Source organism: Belonocnema kinseyi, chromosome 9, assembly GCF_010883055.1.
Source record: "Belonocnema kinseyi isolate 2016_QV_RU_SX_M_011 chromosome 9, B_treatae_v1, whole genome shotgun sequence".
Lineage (NCBI taxonomy): Eukaryota > Metazoa > Arthropoda > Insecta > Hymenoptera > Cynipidae > Belonocnema > Belonocnema kinseyi.
The window spans coordinates 65,812,167-65,832,620 of record NC_046665.1 but is presented as its reverse complement, the minus strand read 5'-3'; the positions used below and the strand labels follow the sequence as shown (position 1 = coordinate 65,832,620).

Genomic DNA, 20,454 nt, shown 5'->3' with positions numbered 1-20,454 from the left:
TTTATTAGAAATTCGACTGGTTTTGGATGAATTCAACTGTGTTTAATTTAAAATAAAAATATTTTTATCTGAAATATCGACTATTACATTTTTCGTTAAGAATTGATCTTTTTGATTGAATTCCGCCTACTTAGTTAAAAGTTAATTTACTTTATTAAAAATTCCTTTTTTTTTTTGAAGATTCATCGCTCTGGTTCAAAATTCGTCTTTTTTGGTAACAAAAAATAATCTTGATTCGAAATTTTTTCTTTTTGGTTGGAAATTCAAATACATATTAGGATAAAAATGAATCTATTTTTTAAAATGTTAGTTTGCATTTTCTTTTTAAATTCTATTTTAAAGTATTCCGGCTACTGGGAAAGCTAGTCAAAACTATTTCCATTATTTTTTTCTGAAATTTGGAATTAAATACAAAATTTAGCCAATATATCAATCAATGAATTGCGTATCAAATTTGTATGATGATCAATATAAATCAAATGTTTTTCAAATAATAATAAAATGTAAATTTAAATGTTGATTTCACTCGATTCGAGTAAGTCATTTTTCACACTCGGCAGCTGACTAAATCTTGTTAAATTAAGCTCAAGTATCCTGGAAGCAAGTATTAATGAGCAGTAATTCAAATTTTACATTATATTTTCTGTCTCCAAAAAAGTTTTTCTAGCAATATTCAATTTTTGGAGCCTGCGAAAGGCCTCTCCATAAGATCCCATGTTTTTTACACGACTTTAAACAGTGATAATTCAAATTTTAACTTGGAAAGGGCCCCTAAAAATGGCATTATGTGAAAGAGGACATATTTCTCCGCAAAAAAACAAACTAATTAGAATGATTTTTCATCAGACCGATCCAAAAGCCGGACTACTTTTATTTTAGCTAAAGATTTTTTCATAGGTTTCCGCCAAAAGTGTTTTTTCATCATTACTTTTCTGAAAAGTATTTTAAAACAGAAAATTACATCAAATCACTATTTATGCAAATTGAGAAAGCTATTTCACGTATAAAAACTTGTAAAAAAATAAAATTAAAAAAAAACTGGGGCGTTATTTTTAATTGTCGTCGTGCCTCACTTTTCCTACTTTCACTAGAAATATTAGGAATTTGAAGCGTTTTAATTTAAATGCAATATTACTAACTAAATTCATTTAAAATTAATTTGATTAAAAAACGAATCTCATTCAGTGTTTTGTTTTCTATATTGGATTTCTGTTTATGATTCTTAAAAACTGTATTTTAAGTTTTTTAGAAGAATTTTCAAATTTAAGGGAGAAAAAGAGGGATTAAGTATTAATGAAAATTGGAAAAGGGTGGCAAAATTTAAAGTGGTCCAAGGCGGAATAGAAGGGAAAGCGTTAAAAAAATATGAACTTAGGATACAAGAGAACTTTATTGGCGCTAAGAAAATTTCAAGCTCTCTTATTCTGAGAGCATCGAAGCCTATTTGTCGATATTTTTTAATAAATTCTAACAAAGCAGCCTTTTAACTGCTCTTACAATGACTGCTTGAACAAGCAGTGTCCTCGAAATTCCTGAAAAAAATCTTCAAGTCCCACTGGGACTACACTTGATAGAAAAAAAGTGCAAATCGTCGATGGACTTATTGACGAATGTGACACTGATGTATAATACAAAAAGGAAATTAAAAAGTGCACATATTGTATTCGCGATTAGAATCTTGTTCACCAAGTTCCCTTATTTATAGTTTCGTGATACTTTCAACCAAAAATAAGATGATTTACAAGATAAAAAAGCTACTCCAACGTCAAATGATTAAATCTTTGAGTGGAGCTTTCAATCTAATGGCGTACATAATTGTCTCCATAAAGTATAAAAGTCAAGTTTACTTTTTAAAATAAGATTAACGACGTGCTACTTTGGACCAGCCATCATCTTCTAGTTCTGCAATATCTTTCCTGTAACAAGTTAAATTAATAGTTTAAGGAAAAAAATATATATATTCCAATATTTTGCATGAAGGAGAAGGATGCAATGAGTAAAATCAAAGATTTTTTAATGCTCCTAAAATACTATTAACTTGTAATAATGACCAGGATGGCGATTCAGCGCATGATTTCCAATTCCCGGTCATTTGCCGGGTTTTCCGGTTAAGTTTTTCAATTTTCCCGCTCAAATAAAAGTAAAATTTTCATATTTACTGCAAAATACAGCCATTTATTTATTCTAAACATCCTTTAACACAACAGATTGAAAAATAAAGGATATTTTGAAAAAATTATGAATCTTCAACTGAAATAGGTGAATTTGAAACTAGGAAGATGAATTTACAACAAAAATAATGAATATTTAATTGAAATCCTTGAATTTTCAACCAAAAAGATGAGTCGCTAAACAATAAAATTTCTTTTTAAACAAAAAGATTAATTTTCTACCAAAAAATACAATTTTTCAAAAAAATACATGCATTTTTAACAAATTCCTTGAATATTCAATTAAAGAATACAAATATTTAACTCAATAGTTGAATTTTGAACTAAGACAAAAAAATTTTCAACAGAAAATGGAATAATTACATTTTTAGATACAAACATTAATTTTAATCTAACTGATGAAAGTTTCAACTAAACTGATGAATCTCCAACTCCAACACTTATCTAAATTGACCAAAATTATTAAAATAATGAAAATTTGAATTTTACTGGGATCAGAATTAAATTCCCGGTCATTTCCCGGTCCTTTTCGACTTTTCTGTCAAGTCGCCACCCTGGTTAAGATTCATTTTGCAAAATATAAGAATTTTTCACCACATTTTGTAGGAAATATAAGCTATATTAATATTAATATTTTTTTGCGAACAAATTTTCTCGAAAAAACGAAGGTTAAAAGGGCATTTCATTTATTATTAAAAAATGTTTATAGATAAAAGTGGCACCTTTTATTTAGCACGTTTTCTAGTCATTTTTATGTTAAAATTTTTGGTAGCTATCTTTGATAAAAAATAGCTACTTGAAATCCCTTCTTTCTCTATTTTTGTTTCTTCAGACATATATTAAGATGGTTTCTTTAGAAAGTTAATTGTTTACGGTTGAAAAGACTGCTATTATATTTTTTGTCGATGGTTAATTTTATTTGCAAGCCTCGAACTTAAAATGTTTTTCTTTAGTCTATAAATAATAAAAATTCATATTTATTTATTGCAGGCTTCACAGTCTTTTCTCTATTCCCTTTTTTCTCGGTTTTCAACTTAAATGAAAACTGAATTAATAAAAACCAATAAGAAAATCAAACTATTTTTGATGAAAGTTCATTCTTTTCGGTTGAAAAGTGCCTACTATTAAATTTTTGTTTAAAAACTTTTTCTTCCAAAATTCAACTCCTTGGTTGAAAGTGCACTCTCGTAGAAATTCATTTTTTTCAGTTCAAGATTCATCACTTTCGCTGTAAATTCGTTTTATTTTTCTTTTCTTTTTTTGGTAGAATATTTAATCTTCTTGGTTGAAAAATCAACTATATTTAGTTAAAAATGTATGTATTTTGTTGATTTTTTTTCTCTTCAAATTAATTTTTTTAACTGAAAATTTAACTATTTTGTTGAAAAGTCAACTGGTTGTTTGAAAATGAACTTTCTCATTGAAAAATCAAATGTTTTGTAGAAAATTCATCTATTTGTTTGAAAACTCCACTATTTTGTAGAAAAATTGCCTTTTTGTCTTGAAAATTCTACAATTTCAATGTAACTTCTTGATATGAAAATTTAAACGTTTATTTGAAAATGATCTCTTTTTGTTCAGGATATAACTATTTTATTGAAAATTCAATAATATAGTCAACATTTTTTTTCTTTCTTAACTGAAAAAATTGTTTGTTGTTGAAAAATTCACCAGTTTGTTGAAAAATCACCTCTTTTGAATGAATTAATCTGTTTTTGATTATAATTAAAAATATTTTTTGTTTATTATTAATTTTTGGATTGAAGATTCATCAGTTTAGTCAAAAATTCTTTTTTGTTCGTTTGAAATGTACATATTTTGTTAAACATTCCTCTTTTCTGGTTAAAAATTCAACTTTTTTGGTCGAAAATTCAACGATATGGTTGAAAATTAACTTTTTTGTAGAAAAATACTCTATTGTGTTGAAAATTTGTCATTTTTGCCTGTCAAACATGTTAGCCATATAAAGATAATTTTTGTAACTACCTCATGTAACTACAGAATTTATTTATCTTTCGGGTGGGTTCAGTTTCACGATTTAACCCTTAGCGATTTCTTCTCTATCGTTGATGTCCTCTAAAATGACAAAATTAGGCAATAAATCGTTAAGGAAATATTTTTAATTCATATTATCAAAAAGATTCTCTTTACAAATGTCTTGTTTTATATTCTCTTGAATTTCTATTTATGAGTCTGAAAAAAATGAATCGAAACTTTGTAAAAAAAGGGCGCAGGGTAAAATTAAATCAAACATTTTAATTTGAGTTGTTTTAGAGGTTTTTTTAATTTCAGGGAAAAAAAGAGGACGCACAATAATTCCTGCATAATAATTCATTTTGAAATTACATTTGAAATGAACATGTTAACGAAAATTAACGTTCAATTTCGTAACACTACATGAGGACGCCAATTTGGCGAGAAATGACTTTTTGATTGTTCCAAAAGCCAACAGAGGTACCAACTTGGAATCACACAAAAATGAAGTCAAATTACTCCGAAAGAACTTTTAATTTTATTTTATGGTTATATCAATTAAATTAAATTTATAGATGTAAAAACCTATTATGGAAATGTTTTAGTGCATTATTATGACATTCTGGCAGTGAAAAAGTATTTCTTGTTCATTCATATTGGAATTAGTATAGGTTATGCCTGCAAAATTTCCTGTTGGTACAATGAGAAATGTGATTTTTTTTTTAGAAATTTAACATAATATGCAATTAGAATATTCTGTTAATAATATAATATTTTCAATGAAATAACTGATGATGAATGTTTTATTTTTTAAAGTTTGTGTTAAAATGTTAGGACCGTGAAATTGTTTAGCTTTTGCCTTTCTTTAGGAGTATAGCAAGTTTTCTATTCATTTTTGTGTATAAATTGCTTGTTAAATAGCTTTGAAAACCCGCATGCTCCTCTTTAATTCGCAACTAAAATTCTGGACATTTTTTAATTTAATAAAGAAAACTGACCTCTCCTCGCGTTTAATTTCCTTAGGAGCCTCTTTCGCTGCCTCAGCGGCTCTAGCAGACCTCCAGCTGCTCATTACTCCACCGCCAGCGTCACCTCGAGATGGTTCTTCATTTCGGAAAGGCCGTCTTTCACCCATTCTTGGACGTTCATCCCGTGAATCTCGGGAGTCACGCGTGTCACGTGAATCTCGCGAGTCACGCGAATCCCGTGAATCCCGGTTATCACGATCATCGATTCCTCGTCGAGGAGGTAGATCACGACCTGGTCCCCCTATATTATCGCGCCACGATCCGCCACCACCACCACCACCAACGCCAGCAGCCTGGAAATTCATATAATAAATCATTATTAAAATATTACTGCTTGCAAATATTTTTCACTGTCAATAAAATTAAAAAATTAAAACTCTAAAGCTAAAAATTTTTCCAATTGAAGTAATAAAAAATAAACTACAAATTAAAGCAAGTGGAACTGTTGAATTTTGAACTTTTAGAATTGAAGTTTAAAAGTTTTTTAAGTCAATTTTTTTAATTAAAAATTTCAATAATTTACACTTACGAAATTGAAGGTACTAGATTTTTTGAATTGAATCATTTTTTTATTGAATAATTTGAAATGCAGATAAGCTTCAAAATTTAGAACTTTTATACATTACAGAGTTCAAAGATTCAGATTCGGATCTAAAAATATAAATCCACGTTATCCTTTTAAATTCTCTAAATTAAAATATCAATCAATGAACTTTAAACCAGTGAAAAATCCTTTGAAAACTTCAAACATTTTATTTCAAAATCTTGAGATATCTAGAAGTTGTTTTAAATTTTTCCAAAGTTAACATTATCTTTGAAATTTGTTTAGAAATTCTAAATATCTTTTTAAATTAATTGATTTTTTCCTACCATTCTTAAAAAATCAGGAAATTTTTTTTAAAAATCTTGAAATTTGGATGTATAAATAAAAATTGAACACTTATTACTTAGTGAACAAATTTGAGTGCTTTTAAGAGATATTTAGAAATTTTTAAAAGATTAAAAATTAATTTAAACTTGAAATTATTTCAAATAATTTAAACAAAGTGTGTGTACCGAAAAAATTCGACTGTTCATACCAAAATTTCAGTGTAAATACCCATAGCTTAATTTAAAACAAAATGTAGATTTTTGCAGATTTCAAACCACAAATTTAGAAGCTTTTCGAGAATTGTGAAAGGTTTCAAAAGAATAAAAACATTTTCTTAAGATTCATAGGGCAATTGAAAATGATTATTCATTTTTTTAAATTATTTTAAGAGAATATTTAAAAAGACTTAAAATATATTCATCGATTTTTTCTTGCAATTTTTAGAAAATCGTGCAAATTTGTTGAAATTTCCTCAAAATCTTTTAGATTCTTTTTTTGACAATTTTGGAATTTTTTTAAAATAGTTTTAAATAGTATTATCTTAAAATAATTTTTCAAAATGAAAACTCATTTTCAATTTTCCTATGAATTTTAAGATAATGCTTTTATTACTTTGAAGCCATATACTATTCTTAAAAAGCTTCCAAATTTTTTTTTGTTGAAATTTGCAAAAATCTACATTTTGTTTTAAATTAGGATGTGGCTATTTGCACCGAAATTTCGGTATAAATAACCGAATTTTGTCGGTACAAACACTTCGTTTAAATTATTTGATATCATAGCAAGTTTTAAATTAATTTTGAATCTCTTCCAAAATTCCAAACATTTTTTAAATACAAAAATTAAAATTGTAACTTGCAAAGTTTAAAGGCTTTGCGAAATTATAACGATTTCGAGCTTTTTATGTCAAACAATTCAGTTTCACATGGTTTACTTTTAAATATTTTGTTTTAATTCACTCGTCTAAAATGAATAGTCAGATATTTATAAATATTGAATTATTTAATAAAAGCCTTTAATCACGAATATATTATTATGAAGATATTTTTATGTTAAAAATAGTTTTTAAATTTTCAATCGGACGTCTACATTTTTGTAATGACTAAGAGTACCGAAATAAAACAGTAGTTTTAACGTTAAATCAATTATTGCTAACTTTTTAATACTTCAAGTTCAGATTCATTTTCAAAATAATTTATTTATATTTACAGTTGATGAAATAAAAACGTTTTCAATCAAAAATGTTCATATTCAAAGGCTTTTAATTTTTAATTGTTCAAGTCTTCAAGAGAACATTTTAAAATTCTTTAAATTAAAAACGTAAACTTAAAAATAAAGATGGCAAATTTTAAAAGTAAAATATTTTCGGAATACGCATTGTAAACTGAATAATAGCATACTTGAAAAAAGATAATAATTCAACTAATTATTTTAAAAACTGTCTACTCAAATTCTGGAACAAAATTCCCTGACAATTCCAGGTTTTTCGAGGTAACTCAAGTTTTTTCAAGGTATAATTTTTCACCATACGGAGCCATTCAAATATTTCGCTTTATTTAAAATAATGAACTCGGAATATGACAAACAGTTTTACGAATTTGCTGTAAAAATAGAGTTTTCAGTTTCTAAGGATTCAAATAATACGTTTGAGAAATCTTTGATAACTTATATTAGAAGATATTCTTAAATATATATTAGCATCATCGATTAATTACATAATTAAATAATACTAAAACAATGACGAAAAATTTCTTGAATTTGTATCTGAAGTACCAAAAAAATTCATTTCAGCCAAGAAAGATCAATTTTCAAACAAAAAGTTGTATTTTGAACTTAAAAAAGTCCCTTTTTAACCAAAAAGGGAAGTTAAACTTTCAGTTAAAATAATTTATTTTCCTCGCAAAAAAAAAACAAGAAATTTTCCAACAAAGTGATGCATTTTTAATTAAAATGATGAATCTTTAATTAAAATTATAAATTTTCAAACAAAATCAAATTTGAACCATAAATGGAATAGTTAAATTTTCAGTTAAAAAAATTAATTTTCAATAAAAAAAATATTAATTTTCAATAAAATAGTTAAATTTTCAATGAAGAAGATGAATTTTCAAATAAAAGGATAGAATATTCAATTTGAATAGTTACATTTTAATTTAAAAAATTAATAATTTTCAACAACAAAAATACCAACTTTAAAAAAAGTTACATTATTAAACAAAGTGATAAATTTTCAAATAAAATGATGAATATTTAACTAGAATATATAATTTTTTAACGAAAAAAAGATAAATTATCCCCCAAAACTTGAATAGTAAAAATTTCATTTAAAAAAACTAATGTTCAACCAAAGAGATGAATTTTCAACTAGAATTATGGAATATTTAGTTCGAATATTTATTTAGATTTTCAGTTTAAAAAAATAATTTTCCAAACAAAAAACGAATTTTTAACAAAATAGTTCAATTTTAAATCAAAGTGATTAATTTTTAACTAAAATGATAAATATTTAACAGGACTAGTTAAATTTTAAACGAAAAAGATTAATTTCAATTAAAAACATGAATTTTCAACCAAGAACATAACCTTCTACCAAAATACCATTTTTCAACAAAATACATGACATTTTAACCAAATAGTTCAATTCCGAAGTCATAAAGATCAAATTTTATCCATAAATGAAATAGTTAAATTTTTATTTAAAAAAATAATAATTTTCGACTAAAAGAAACAAATTTTATTTTTTTTAAATATAATGGTCACATTTTCAGTTAAAAAAATTAATTTCAAACCAAAGAAAAAAGAATTTTCAACAAAATAGTTTAATAAATAATATAAAGCTACTTTTACAAATGAAGAACCATTGTCACTTTATTTTATATTGCAATTTCAAATAAATAAATACACTCTTTAAAAAATCCCTGAGATTCCCAGTTTTTTACAGGCATATACAAATTCCCTGACAATTGGAGGTTTTCCAGGTAGAGTAGACAACATATTATAAACATAATTACAAGGAGAATATGCAAGAAACTTACCAATTTACTGAAGTCTCTTCTTTGGAAACGTTTTTCTGTATCATCGCGTACAGGTTCGACCTTTTTCCTCATATCAGCATCATCGTCTACAGGAATCTCACGCTTGGGACTGCAAAATTCCATTTTAATAGTTAATGATTTAATTTCGAGTCATAAATATCTCGGAAATAAAAAGAACTTCACAAGTTTTTCGAAGATTTCACAACGAGTTTAAAAGCTTCAATAAATTTTAAAACTATTTCGAAGATATCGCAAAATTTAAAGATTTCAAAGTTTTCAAATTATTGGGAATGGTGATCTACCATTCTGCCACCTGGTGTCGAAACCTTGAACTAGAAAGAGTAGGTACAATTTTAAAAATGTATTTTATTTTTTGCATAAAAGTGTTTCTACGAATGTTTTGTGAAGTATAAAACAATGATTAAATACTAAAAACGCATCTTCAACAAAAATAAATTGTTTTAAATAGAATTTCCATTTTATACAGTCAAAGATCATTTAAAATCAATGAAATTCTATAATTTATCGTTTAAAGCGTTCAGAATTGAATAATTAAAAACTTAAATGAAAATTAAACAAACTAAGTTAAATTGGAGTATAATAATTAAGGAGATTTAAAGAAAAAATTATTAAATATAAAACTATGAAGGTTTTTAATATAACATTTGGCATTTTGGAAAGATTTAATAGTGAAATTGTCCTGACATTTTTAATATCACAATTTTAAAATATTTTCGATTCGAGAGGATATCTATTAAAAATCGTTGAATCATGAAAGCTATTCAATCAAAAATTCGTTTAAAAAAAATTCAGGTTGGTAAAAAAAAACTTCTGGTCTTTTGCCAATTATTTTACATTTTCCAAATCATTAATCATGCATATATTTACTAGAAAGAGCATGCAGAACATTATCGTAACTGTAATCGAAAAACCTTTTTTTTTCAAATTGATATTACAAGAGTTATCCTAAGCTTTTTTCTTTCACTAAAAAAAGTCAAATTTACTTTACTTTACCCACATTTTTGACTTCCTTGCTTTTGAAGTAAAAAACATTAGTTTTAAGACCTCAAAGATTAAACAGTTTTACAATTGCATATTCAGAAGTATACTTATAAATTGAAAATACAGAAATTGTAAAGATGATAAACATGGTTAATACGTATCATATAATTTAGTATCATCTTGTATTCAAAGTTATTGTTTCTATACAAAAAAAATTACTAATTTTACCTTTTAAAATTGCACAACTTTAAATCAAATAAATAGTTTAGGAAACATTAGAAATCGATATCAGAATTCTCAATTTCAGGTATTTTAGCTCAAAAACTAAAAGTATAATGTATATTAGTCAAATGTAAAAAAACTCTTGTGTCAAAAAAGATAGAAAAAAATATATATATATATCATACCCATCATCGTCGTTTTCTCTAGCAGCAATTTCACGTCGACTTCTGAATCGACTATCGTCAGAATCATTTCGTTTCCAATCATCTTTCGGACCATCTGCAGGAGCAGTTCTTGCTGTTCGCCAAGAGGATCCCGTATCCGCTTATAAAACAGGCAAACATATAAATTACAAAACTGACCGATTATATTCTCGTTCAGAGATGTTCTTAACTCAATCATACTGCCGTCCAAACTAAGAAGATACATAAGTAATTACGTAATTTATGGGACATTTTTACATTCTCACCGGAGAAGGTATTAGATTTGTGTAAAATCTGCCCCCTCCCCCCTCCATTTTTATCAAATTTCAACACTTTGAGACCCTCTGAATCCGAAAAACAGGTTTTTACGAATGTGTGCTTGTATGTCCGCCTGTGAGCACGATAACTTTTGAAAAAAATAATCTATAATATTCGCCTTTGGTATATATTATACTCTTTTAGTGTTGAAAACTGAAGGTCAAGTTCTTTAGCCAGCCATTTTGGATAAAAATTCAAAAAGTGAGCGCATTTTGAACATTTTTGAGTCGACTTTCTTCGAAATTCAAAAATTCTCTCTACGGTCATTCGTATTAATGGAAAATACGAACATTTTCTCCTACAAACTTTTTTCGATAAAAAAAAGTACCAGAGCTATAGCAATTACAAAATTCAGAAAAATAAACGAAAATGAACATTTTAAGCTAAATAACGCACGCTATGAAAAGAGTTTTACGGTAAAATTGTTACATTTTCTAGGTTAGTCAAGTTCATTAAATCGCAGTTGCAGATGAAAAAATAAGTGTATTAATATTACGTATCTTAAAATATATTCTTCATTTCATATTACAGTGAAAACGCATCGGATGCATGAGAACAACACTCATATATGCCCTGCAACTGATTTAAAGCAATCAAAGCAATAAAAAATGAGCTGAAAATCATTTTAAGCAATTTTAAGCTAGAAATATTAAAAAGTATACGATTAAATTTTTGTTATAAACTGAACACTTTTCAAATAAAAAGTTAAATTATTTTCATGTTAAATAGTTTAAAAATCCTTAGAAAGCTTTAAAGTTTTATTTAAAAATCTTAAAACATCTACATGCTTCTACATTTATTCAAATTTGCAATTGTTCAAAAAAATGTTCAGAGCTTCTAAATATCTTTTATAATGATTCAAATCCTTCCTAATTTTTTTTTAAATCCTGTAAAATGGAAAATATTTTTGATAATTTTGGAAATTTTTTTATATCTTTTTAAATATTATCTTAAAATTGTTTCTTCAAAATAAAAAGTAATTTTCAATTTTCCTCGGATCTGTAAAACAAATTTTTTATTCTTTTGAAGCCTTTCATCATTCTTAAAAAAGCATCTACATTTCTTTCGAAATCTGCAAAAAACGGTATTTAGTTTTAAATTAGGCCGTGGGCTATTTGCACCAAAATTTAGGTATGAATAGCCAGATTTTGTTGGTACACGTAAAAACTTCGTTTACACTATTTTAATTCATTACAAATATTTAATTATTTGTGAATCTTTGCAGACCTTTTAAATATCACATTAACTTATAGTCCAGGCATCTGGTAGTTTTGTTCCATAATAAATCCAACCAGCAATGTTTTTAATGAGAAAGTTTCGTTTTGGGGTCCTTTTTGACATATCAAAAATGCTAGAACAGATCAGTTGCCAATCCCGGATTTTTTTTAAAACAGTTCCAAAAGTTACTTTTGCGTGGACGGATAATTCCCATTGCATTTTAGAGCAAAATGTCAAACAGAAAAAAGAAAGAAAACAAAATTCTGAACAAATTTTGTTCAAAAAATAATCCGCTAACTTCTATTGGTTCTGAAGTATGATATATTGAAAAATCTCAATTTTTCTTGGATTTTCAGGGAAAAATCACTAAGTTTCAAAAAACACTGTGTATCTTTGCAAATAATTACTACACGGAAAATTGTTCTGCAGGTGACTGAAACTAGACTCAATTTGCTGTAATCTCAAAAAAAGAACAATATCCTAACTATTATAGGTCATGAGTTATGATCCCTCAAAGTTGGCCATTTTGACTTATTTTTACGGGCAAAAAAGTGGACTTTAGTTTTTGCCAAATAAATCCTGTCGAGTTCCGTTTACGTTGATTGTGCCAGAGGATGAAATAAAGCCTACAAAAATCTGCGTACATCTAAAAGAAGGAAGTCTTTTAGACCTATTATTTTGGGAATTGTAAGTTTTCAAAACTTTCAATTTTTTGTTGTTGCATTTTTGACTAAAATCGAAGAAGTTGGTGTTTTTGGAAATACCTCATTTCCTGCGAATCCCACCACAAAGTTCCTAGAGAATAAATGAAAGTAGAGCCAATTTGGCGTAAGATCGAAAAAAAGTGTCCTAGCGCAAATAGGTTACGAAATATGACCTTGAAAAGTAAACTCTTCATGCACCTGAGCGTACCGTAAAGTAGAACTACGGTCATATTTCGGAATTTTCGTCACAAATAAGTGTATATGATTGATTAACACGTCTTTTGACATTAATAAATAAATAATTGTGCTACAAAAGTATTAAAAAATGATTATGACAAGATTTTATAATAAATAATTATTTAAAAAGTCTTTTTTATTATTGAAAAATATTTGTTTATTATTAAAAACTATTTGTTTATTAATAAAAAATATATATCAAATTTTTAATCAATTACGGTGACTTTTTTGCCACAATAATGGTAAAAGATGGCCAAAAAGTAAACATAAGTAGTGATAGCAAGCTTTTGTTATAAACAATTATTTATTAATGTCAAAAAACGTACTATACATGATAAATGAATCATATACACTTATTTGTGACAAAAATTCCGAAATATGACCGTAGTTCTACATGAAGAGTGCACTTTCCAAGGTCATATCTCGTTACCTATTTGGGCTAGGACATTTTTTTTCGATCTTACGCCAAATTGACTTTACTTTCATTTATCTCTAGGAACTTTGTGGTGTGATTCGCAGGAAATGAGGCATTTTGCAAAAACACAATTTCTTCGATTTTAGTAAAAAATGCAACAACAAAAAAATTAAATTTTTGAAACCTTACAATTCCCAAAATAACTATTTCATTCTCTGGCACAATCAACGCAAGCTGAACTTGACAGGATTTATTTGGAAAAAACTGAAGTCCACTTTTTTGCCCGTAAAAACAGGCTAAAATGGCCCACTTTGAGGGGTCGTAACTCATAACCTATCACAGGTACGATTTTGTTCTTTTTTTGTGATTACAAGAAATTGAGTATAGTTTCACTCACCTGTGGAACACTTTTCCGTGCAGTAATTATTTACAAAGATGCACAGTGTTTTTTTAAACTTAGTGATTTTTCGCTGAATATAAAAAAATGGGGACTTTTCAATGTATCATAACTCGGAACTAATAGAAGTTAGTGGATTTTTGAAAAAAAAATTTTTTTTCAGAATTTTGTTTTCTTTCTTTTTTCTGTTGGACATCTTGCTCTAAAATGCAATGGGAATTATCCGGCCACGCAAAAGTAACTGTTGGAACTGTTTTCAAACACAAAAACCGGGTTTGGCAACTGATCTGTTCTAGCATTTTTGATATGTCAAAAATGACCCCAAAACGAAAATTTCTCATTAAAAACATTGCTGCTTGGATTTATTGTGGAATTTCACACTTTTTTCCGACGTAATTCAAAATCCAATAATTTTACTTGTAAATTAAATTTTTTCAACAAATTTCAAATTTTAGGCTAAATAATATTTTAAATTTGATAAAAGCCTTTAATTATGAATATATTATTTTGAATTTATTTTAAAATTTTATACTTTATAAAATTTCCGAATCGTTTTGTAAAATCAATTATTATTTACTTTTTAGTCCTTAATTTATAGTTTAATTTCAAAAATCATGATAATTTATATTCAATTTTAATCAAATAAAAAGGTTTTTTTTATAAAATATTGTAAATTTTAAACACTACTAATGATTATTTTTTTAAGTCTTTAAAACTGTATTTTGAAATTCTTTAAATGAAAAATGTACGCTTAAAAATCAAAATGGAAATTTTTAAGTGAAAGATTTTCGAAATACGCACTGTAAACTGAATATCATCATTAGAAAAGGATAAAAATTCAACTGATAATTGAAAAATACTGTTGAAATCAGACTTTGAGAGCATTTTTTTTTTTCCTAAAAATTCGTAAAATTCCTGGTAAAAAGACCCCGTAACTTGACCAAAATTATTAAAACAATGAAAACTTGAATATTGCTACAATCAGAAATAAATTCTTTGTCAAGTCGTAACCCTATTTGTACGGCAGTATAAGTATCGCTAGTCTAATTAATTTAAAATAAAATAAATGTATGAAATAATAAATAAATAAAATATATTTTTACCTGATCTAGGAGGACCATCCCTGCTGAATCTATCTCTCTCCATTCCTCGCTCTCCTCTATCACCACCTCTTTCTCGTTCAATTCTCTCACCACCTCTCTCAATCCGCTCTCCTCCTCGTCTCCAAAGATCCGGCTTCTCTCTCGTACTCTCTCTATCCTTCTGCCTCTGCTCTTCCAATTTCCGCTCAATCTCTTCATTCTTAGCTCTAGTGATCTCCGCAATATGGTCCAACTTGGCTTGATGCTCGGCTTCTTTCGCCTCCCTTTCCTCACGCTTCTTCCTCTCCTCTTCCTCTCTTATTGCTCTCTCCTCCTCCAATATCTTTCTCTCCTCCTCTTGTCTAATTCTCAACATCTCCAAACGTTTCCTCTCCGCAGCCTCATGCCTCTCCCTCAGCCAATTAGCTTTCCTCTCAGCCTTCCTCTGAATTTTTCTCTCCAACAATCTCTTCGCCCTCGCCTCATTCAACCTCTTCTCAAACTCCCTCAACTTCTCCAAATAAATACTTCGTCTCTCGGCAAGAATTCTCTCCAAGAAACTGTCATGATCTTCCTTCATCCTGGCCATGCGTTCTCTCGTCGCGACAGCCTGTTCCCGTTCTTCAATCGCTGCTTGAATTCTCTCCTCTTCCTGCTGCTCCCATCTCTTCTTCGCCAACTCCATCTTCTCTTCCATGACCTTCTCGAGGAGCGGAATTTCCTCGATTCTCTTTGCCCGCTCCAAGTAATCAACCTTCTTCTCCTGGGACTTGAGCTTCTGCTGCGTTTCTCTTCTCTCCTTCTGCAGCTCCTCAGCTTCGCGAGCAGCGATTTGCTCAGCATCCATTTTTTTTATATCATCTTCATCAAGCTTCTTGAGCACCTTCTGCCCGTGACTCGTCTGCGAGATCTGCTGCATCTTTTCCTTCAAGTGTCGGTCCTTGATCTGCTGAATCTCGCTCTGGTGACGCTTTCTCTCCCTCTCTTCTCTCTCCAGGTCGAGTCGCTTCTGCTCAGCGAGCATCACTTGTCGTTGGATTTCCTCCTGACGACGCGATTCTTCTTCCTCTCGCACGGTGTTGATGTGCTCGATATACTCCTTCCTCTCCTCGATGATCTTGTGTCTTCCCAAGATCCTCTGGTGCTCCTTCACCTTCGTCTCGTGATAATGGTTCACCATCACATTTCTGAGCTTCTCGCGCTCCAATTTCTTCTTGTTCGGGTTGATCACGTTGATGGAACGATGAAGTACCTTCGCCATGTTGATCAACTGACAACGGATTTGCTCCGAAGGCATGGCTTGGAGAATAGGACCATCGGGATGGTCTTCCCTCTGAGCCTCTGAAAGATCCACTCCAAAGTGGATGCTATTTTTCTTATGATCAATTCTTATTTGCATGTCGTTGTACCTCACACAGTCAACGAGAAGTCGCTCTAGATGAAAATCGGTCGTGAACTTTGCAAGTTCTAGAAGACGAGCCAGCTGGATCGACTGATAGACTTGAGAGACCTGGTGCACTAGACGAACGAGGGTCACGTCCTGAAGAGCAGAAATGTACTGTGCCAAGGGACTCGTCTCGTCAGTCTGGAGAGTCTGGATGACGGTGTCCACTCTGCTGCAAAGATCCAAGGGATGGAATTCGACCTCCAACCAGGAATGGAGATTCTGGAGTTGCGGGGAAACGAGGTTGAGGACATTCAAGCGACAAATGTCCCTTAGTAAAGAAACTCGAGTTGGTGGCTGCGTAAGTCCCAAGAGAACTGCAAGTTTCTGAGCCTTTTCCTGTGGGCTCTTGTCGGTCTCGATGAAGCGATCGAACTCGGGATGAGCCGAGGGCAGTGGGATTGACAAAGTGGCGAGTAAAACTCGGTTCGCCAAACGCTGCTGTTCCTCGGGGGACATATTCTTCTTCATATCGCGAGACAATTGCAAGAGTTTCAGCAAAGCTGCGGCATGGAATAGATAGTTTCCGGCTTTCCAGAAAACCATGGCGAGTTTTTGATAGTAATTGGCCATCGTTTTTGGGACTGGCATCTTCTTGGAAAGATTCATGAGTCCATGGATATCCTCAATGGCTTTGTAGGCTTCTTGCCAAAGTTCCATTTGGATTGCCGAGTCGAGCTGATTTAGACGAGTCTCGAGATTGAGTTGCTGGGTTTCAACTTTATTGATGGAGACGTTGGAGACGAGCGGCGGAAGTTTGCAGATGTCTTCCAAGTGTTTGCGAAGTTTTTCGCAGAGTTTTCGGAATTCAGTCTTGCGCTGGTACTCGAGACAAAATTGGAAAGCCATGCGTGCGATGTCATGATAAAGGGTCTCGACATGAGCATTGGTCCTCAACAATTCTAGACACTGGCAGTAGGATTCCCAAAGAAATTTCACCCAGGGAGTTAAGATAGTGCGATCGCTTCTATCCTGAGCATCCTCACCGCTCACGGCGGATAATAAAATGCTTTCGGGGGTCGCCAGATTGTCGAGATCGTCGATGTCGATCACTGCTTGCTGACTTTGTTTCCTGGCAGCCTCTGTTTTTTCTTCTGCCATGCGTAAGTAACCACGAATTACGTTCTCTAAACTTCCGACGTTGACGGATTGGAACATGTTCCGGTACTGGAAAAGACCCTCTTTGGCAATGTGGGATTTTTTCAGTTCCACGCAGAGGTCCAGGTATTTGAACATGATCGGTTCGAGGACCGACTCGGACCAGCTGTATGTCCATTTTTTGTTGCGGAAAACTTCTTGTAAGGTGTCTAAAGCCCTTGCAGGTTTGCCAACTTCGATGAATTCTGGAAAAAAAAATATATATATATATATATTTATATCTACACTACTCTACACTAATCCTGGATACAAATTCACTTCAAGGTATAATTTTTTATTGTACAGGGCCACTCAAATAATTTATACCATAAAAGACGAATTTTCAACTAAAAAAGATCATTTTCCAACTAGAAATTAAATAGTTTAATCTTTATTTAACAAAATTAATGTTCAAGCAAAAATATTAATTTTTTACTAAAATTATCAATCATGAACAAAAAAAAAACATTCATTTTTAACAAAACAAAATAATTTAAAAGAGAACAGTTCAACTTTCAACCAAGTAATTAGATTTTCATTCCAAAAAGATGAATTTTTAACACAAAATTTAGATAATTTTCGACTGAAATTATGAATATAAACTGGAATACTTGATTTTTCACCCAAAAAATGAATGTTTGAACAAGAAAATTATTTTTCAAACAAAAAATTAATTTTCTACCAAAAAAGACGATTTTCAACAAAAGACGTACATTTTCAACGAAATAATTCAATTTTTAACTAAAAATGAAAAAATTCCAATCAAATAGTTGATGTATAAACGAAAAAATATAAATTTTTAACCAAAAATGAAATAGTTGAATTTCCAATCAAAAAGATGAATAAAACTGGATAAGATTAACTTTAAACCCAAAAATGATTCTTTAGCAAAATAATATTAACCTTTAACCACGTAGTTATATTTCCGACTAAAATGGTGATTTTTTGACTAATATGGTAAATATGTAACTTGAATACTTGAATTTTTGAAACAAGAATAACAAGAATGCTTAAATGTTTAACAAAAAAATATGATATTTAAAACTAAAATGATGAATTACTAGCTGTAGTAATTCAATTTGTAACCAAAAAGATGAACTTTCAACCAAGAAGATGGATTTCTGCCAAAATACACGAATCGTCAAAAACGTACATAAATTTTCAACTAAAAAAGATGGATTTTCAACTAAAATGATGAATCTCTAAGTAGAATAATTGAATTTTCAACAAAAAATTGAATAGTTGAATTTAAATTTTTAGTTAAAAAATTTATGTTTACAATGACTTTCATTTTTAATCAAGTATTATATATTCATTAAAAAAATATATATTCTGCACGAAAAATGTAATAGTTAATATGTCAACAACAAAAAAACAGTATTTTAATTTATTATCAAAAACTGTTTAATTCAGCCAACAAAACTCAACTTTTCAAAATGAGCTGAATTTTCAACTAAGAAAGGTTTATTTAGTAAAAAAAATGAAAAAATTGTTAACAAACTGTTGGATTGGGACATAAAAAGAAGAATTTTCAATAAAGGACTAATTTTTTACCAAAAAGAACGAATTTTCAACAAAACACATGAATTTTCAACCAAAAATAGGAGTTACATTTTCAGTTGAAAGAATCCATTAAAAAAAATCAATAAAATATGTTCAATATTTTAATATAAATGTATATTTATAAAAGAAGATTCATTGTTATTCAACTTTATACTGCAATTTAAAAAAAAGCACGGTCTCAAATACATTCCTAGACTATTCTGAATCACTTATTACCAAAAAATAATAATATGCCACTTTCAGATTCAATTCTCATACAATTGGAGCAACTAAAAATAAAGTTACATAGATATTCAATAAAACTATATATTCAACAGGAAAAACTAAATCTTTCGACGAAATTCGCGTTACGAGGTATGAGATACGGACAAACTATATATACATAAATCTTCAAAACTTCTAGAAGCATATGTTTTGCAAATTATAATGTGCAACCAAGAAGCCTGGAAGCCCAGAAATGGATCGCTACGAATGAGGTTAGGTTGATCGCAAAATCATTTTACGAGCATATTAGAATGGAAAGAAACATTCGAAGCAAAGTGCTGGACTTTTTGCAATTTTTAAAGAGTAAGGAGGTCGAAATAACTTGCATAGAAGTATTATCAGCCATGTTGTAATGTCATGTGCCGAACAAGGTTGTACTCACCATTCGCCCGTTTGAGGGCATTTTCGGGTCTCTGCCCATATCGAGCCATTTCTGCGAAACAATGTAATCACTTTTATAACATTAACACCACTGGGAAGGCCAAAAACTGCACTATAAAACCCAAGATTTTTAAAAATTATTTCCCATTCGACGTACGTCAACGTCGGCGAGATCGGCGAGAAACCGCGTGGACACTGGACCGCAGTGGACCGGATGTATTCTTAATAAACATGGCTACCTTTTTGACTTTAGTAGTAAGGAAACCCGCGAATTTTACCTTTATCCCAATTTTCTTACAGTTTTAAATAAAACTATTTTTCATTGCTATTAAGAAATAAAAAAATATTATACTTTCTTCAAAATTAGGCTAAAAATATGGGATGTGCATTTGATTTAATAAAAAATTCGTGGCAAAAAACGTTCATGTCAGAAAGGAAAAAATTACTTTTTTGGTTTAAAATAACGTATTAACAACCAACAAATTTTGACCGTTCTGAAGTAAAAATTGGTTACAATTTTCCAGAGATTTGTGGGGCACGATTTTTTATTTTGGTTTTCTATTTTTTATAAATAAACAAATATAACTACAAAATTGACCATTGTATGATAAAAGAAGAGTTGTACACAAATTATTTGTTATGCCCTTTTTATAATTTTATATTTTTTAAAGCTGTATTGAAAGAAATTTGAATGGAAGCAATATTATTTTTTTAAAGTTTCTCTTAAGAATATTCTTGTTAATATTATAATCTTTGAAATCTATCTGGAATCTTTGTGAAATAATAGG

At 29.5% G+C, this 20,454-nt stretch overlaps 1 protein-coding gene across 2 annotated transcripts; it reads right to left on the bottom strand.

The window, feature by feature from the left end:
* Positions 1–1,371: 1,371 nt before the first annotated feature.
* On the bottom strand, positions 1,372–19,858 carry LOC117179370 (eukaryotic translation initiation factor 3 subunit A-like). Of its 2 annotated transcripts, none has more exons than XM_033371086.1 (6): positions 19,668–19,858; positions 14,899–17,664; positions 10,489–10,627; positions 9,080–9,188; positions 5,144–5,466; positions 1,372–1,916 (listed from the first exon to the last, which is right to left on the bottom strand). In XM_033371086.1, the coding sequence occupies exons 1-6, from the start codon at positions 19,714–19,716 to the stop codon at positions 1,862–1,864; spliced, it is 3,441 nt and encodes a 1,146-aa protein (XP_033226977.1). In that variant the 5' UTR covers positions 19,717–19,858; the 3' UTR covers positions 1,372–1,861. The 2 variants fall into 2 exon arrangements, with proteins under 2 accessions (XP_033226977.1, XP_033226978.1); XM_033371087.1 differs by lacking the exon at positions 1,372–1,916 and adding an exon at positions 4,123–4,247.
* Between the last annotated feature and the right edge of the window lie 596 nt (positions 19,859–20,454).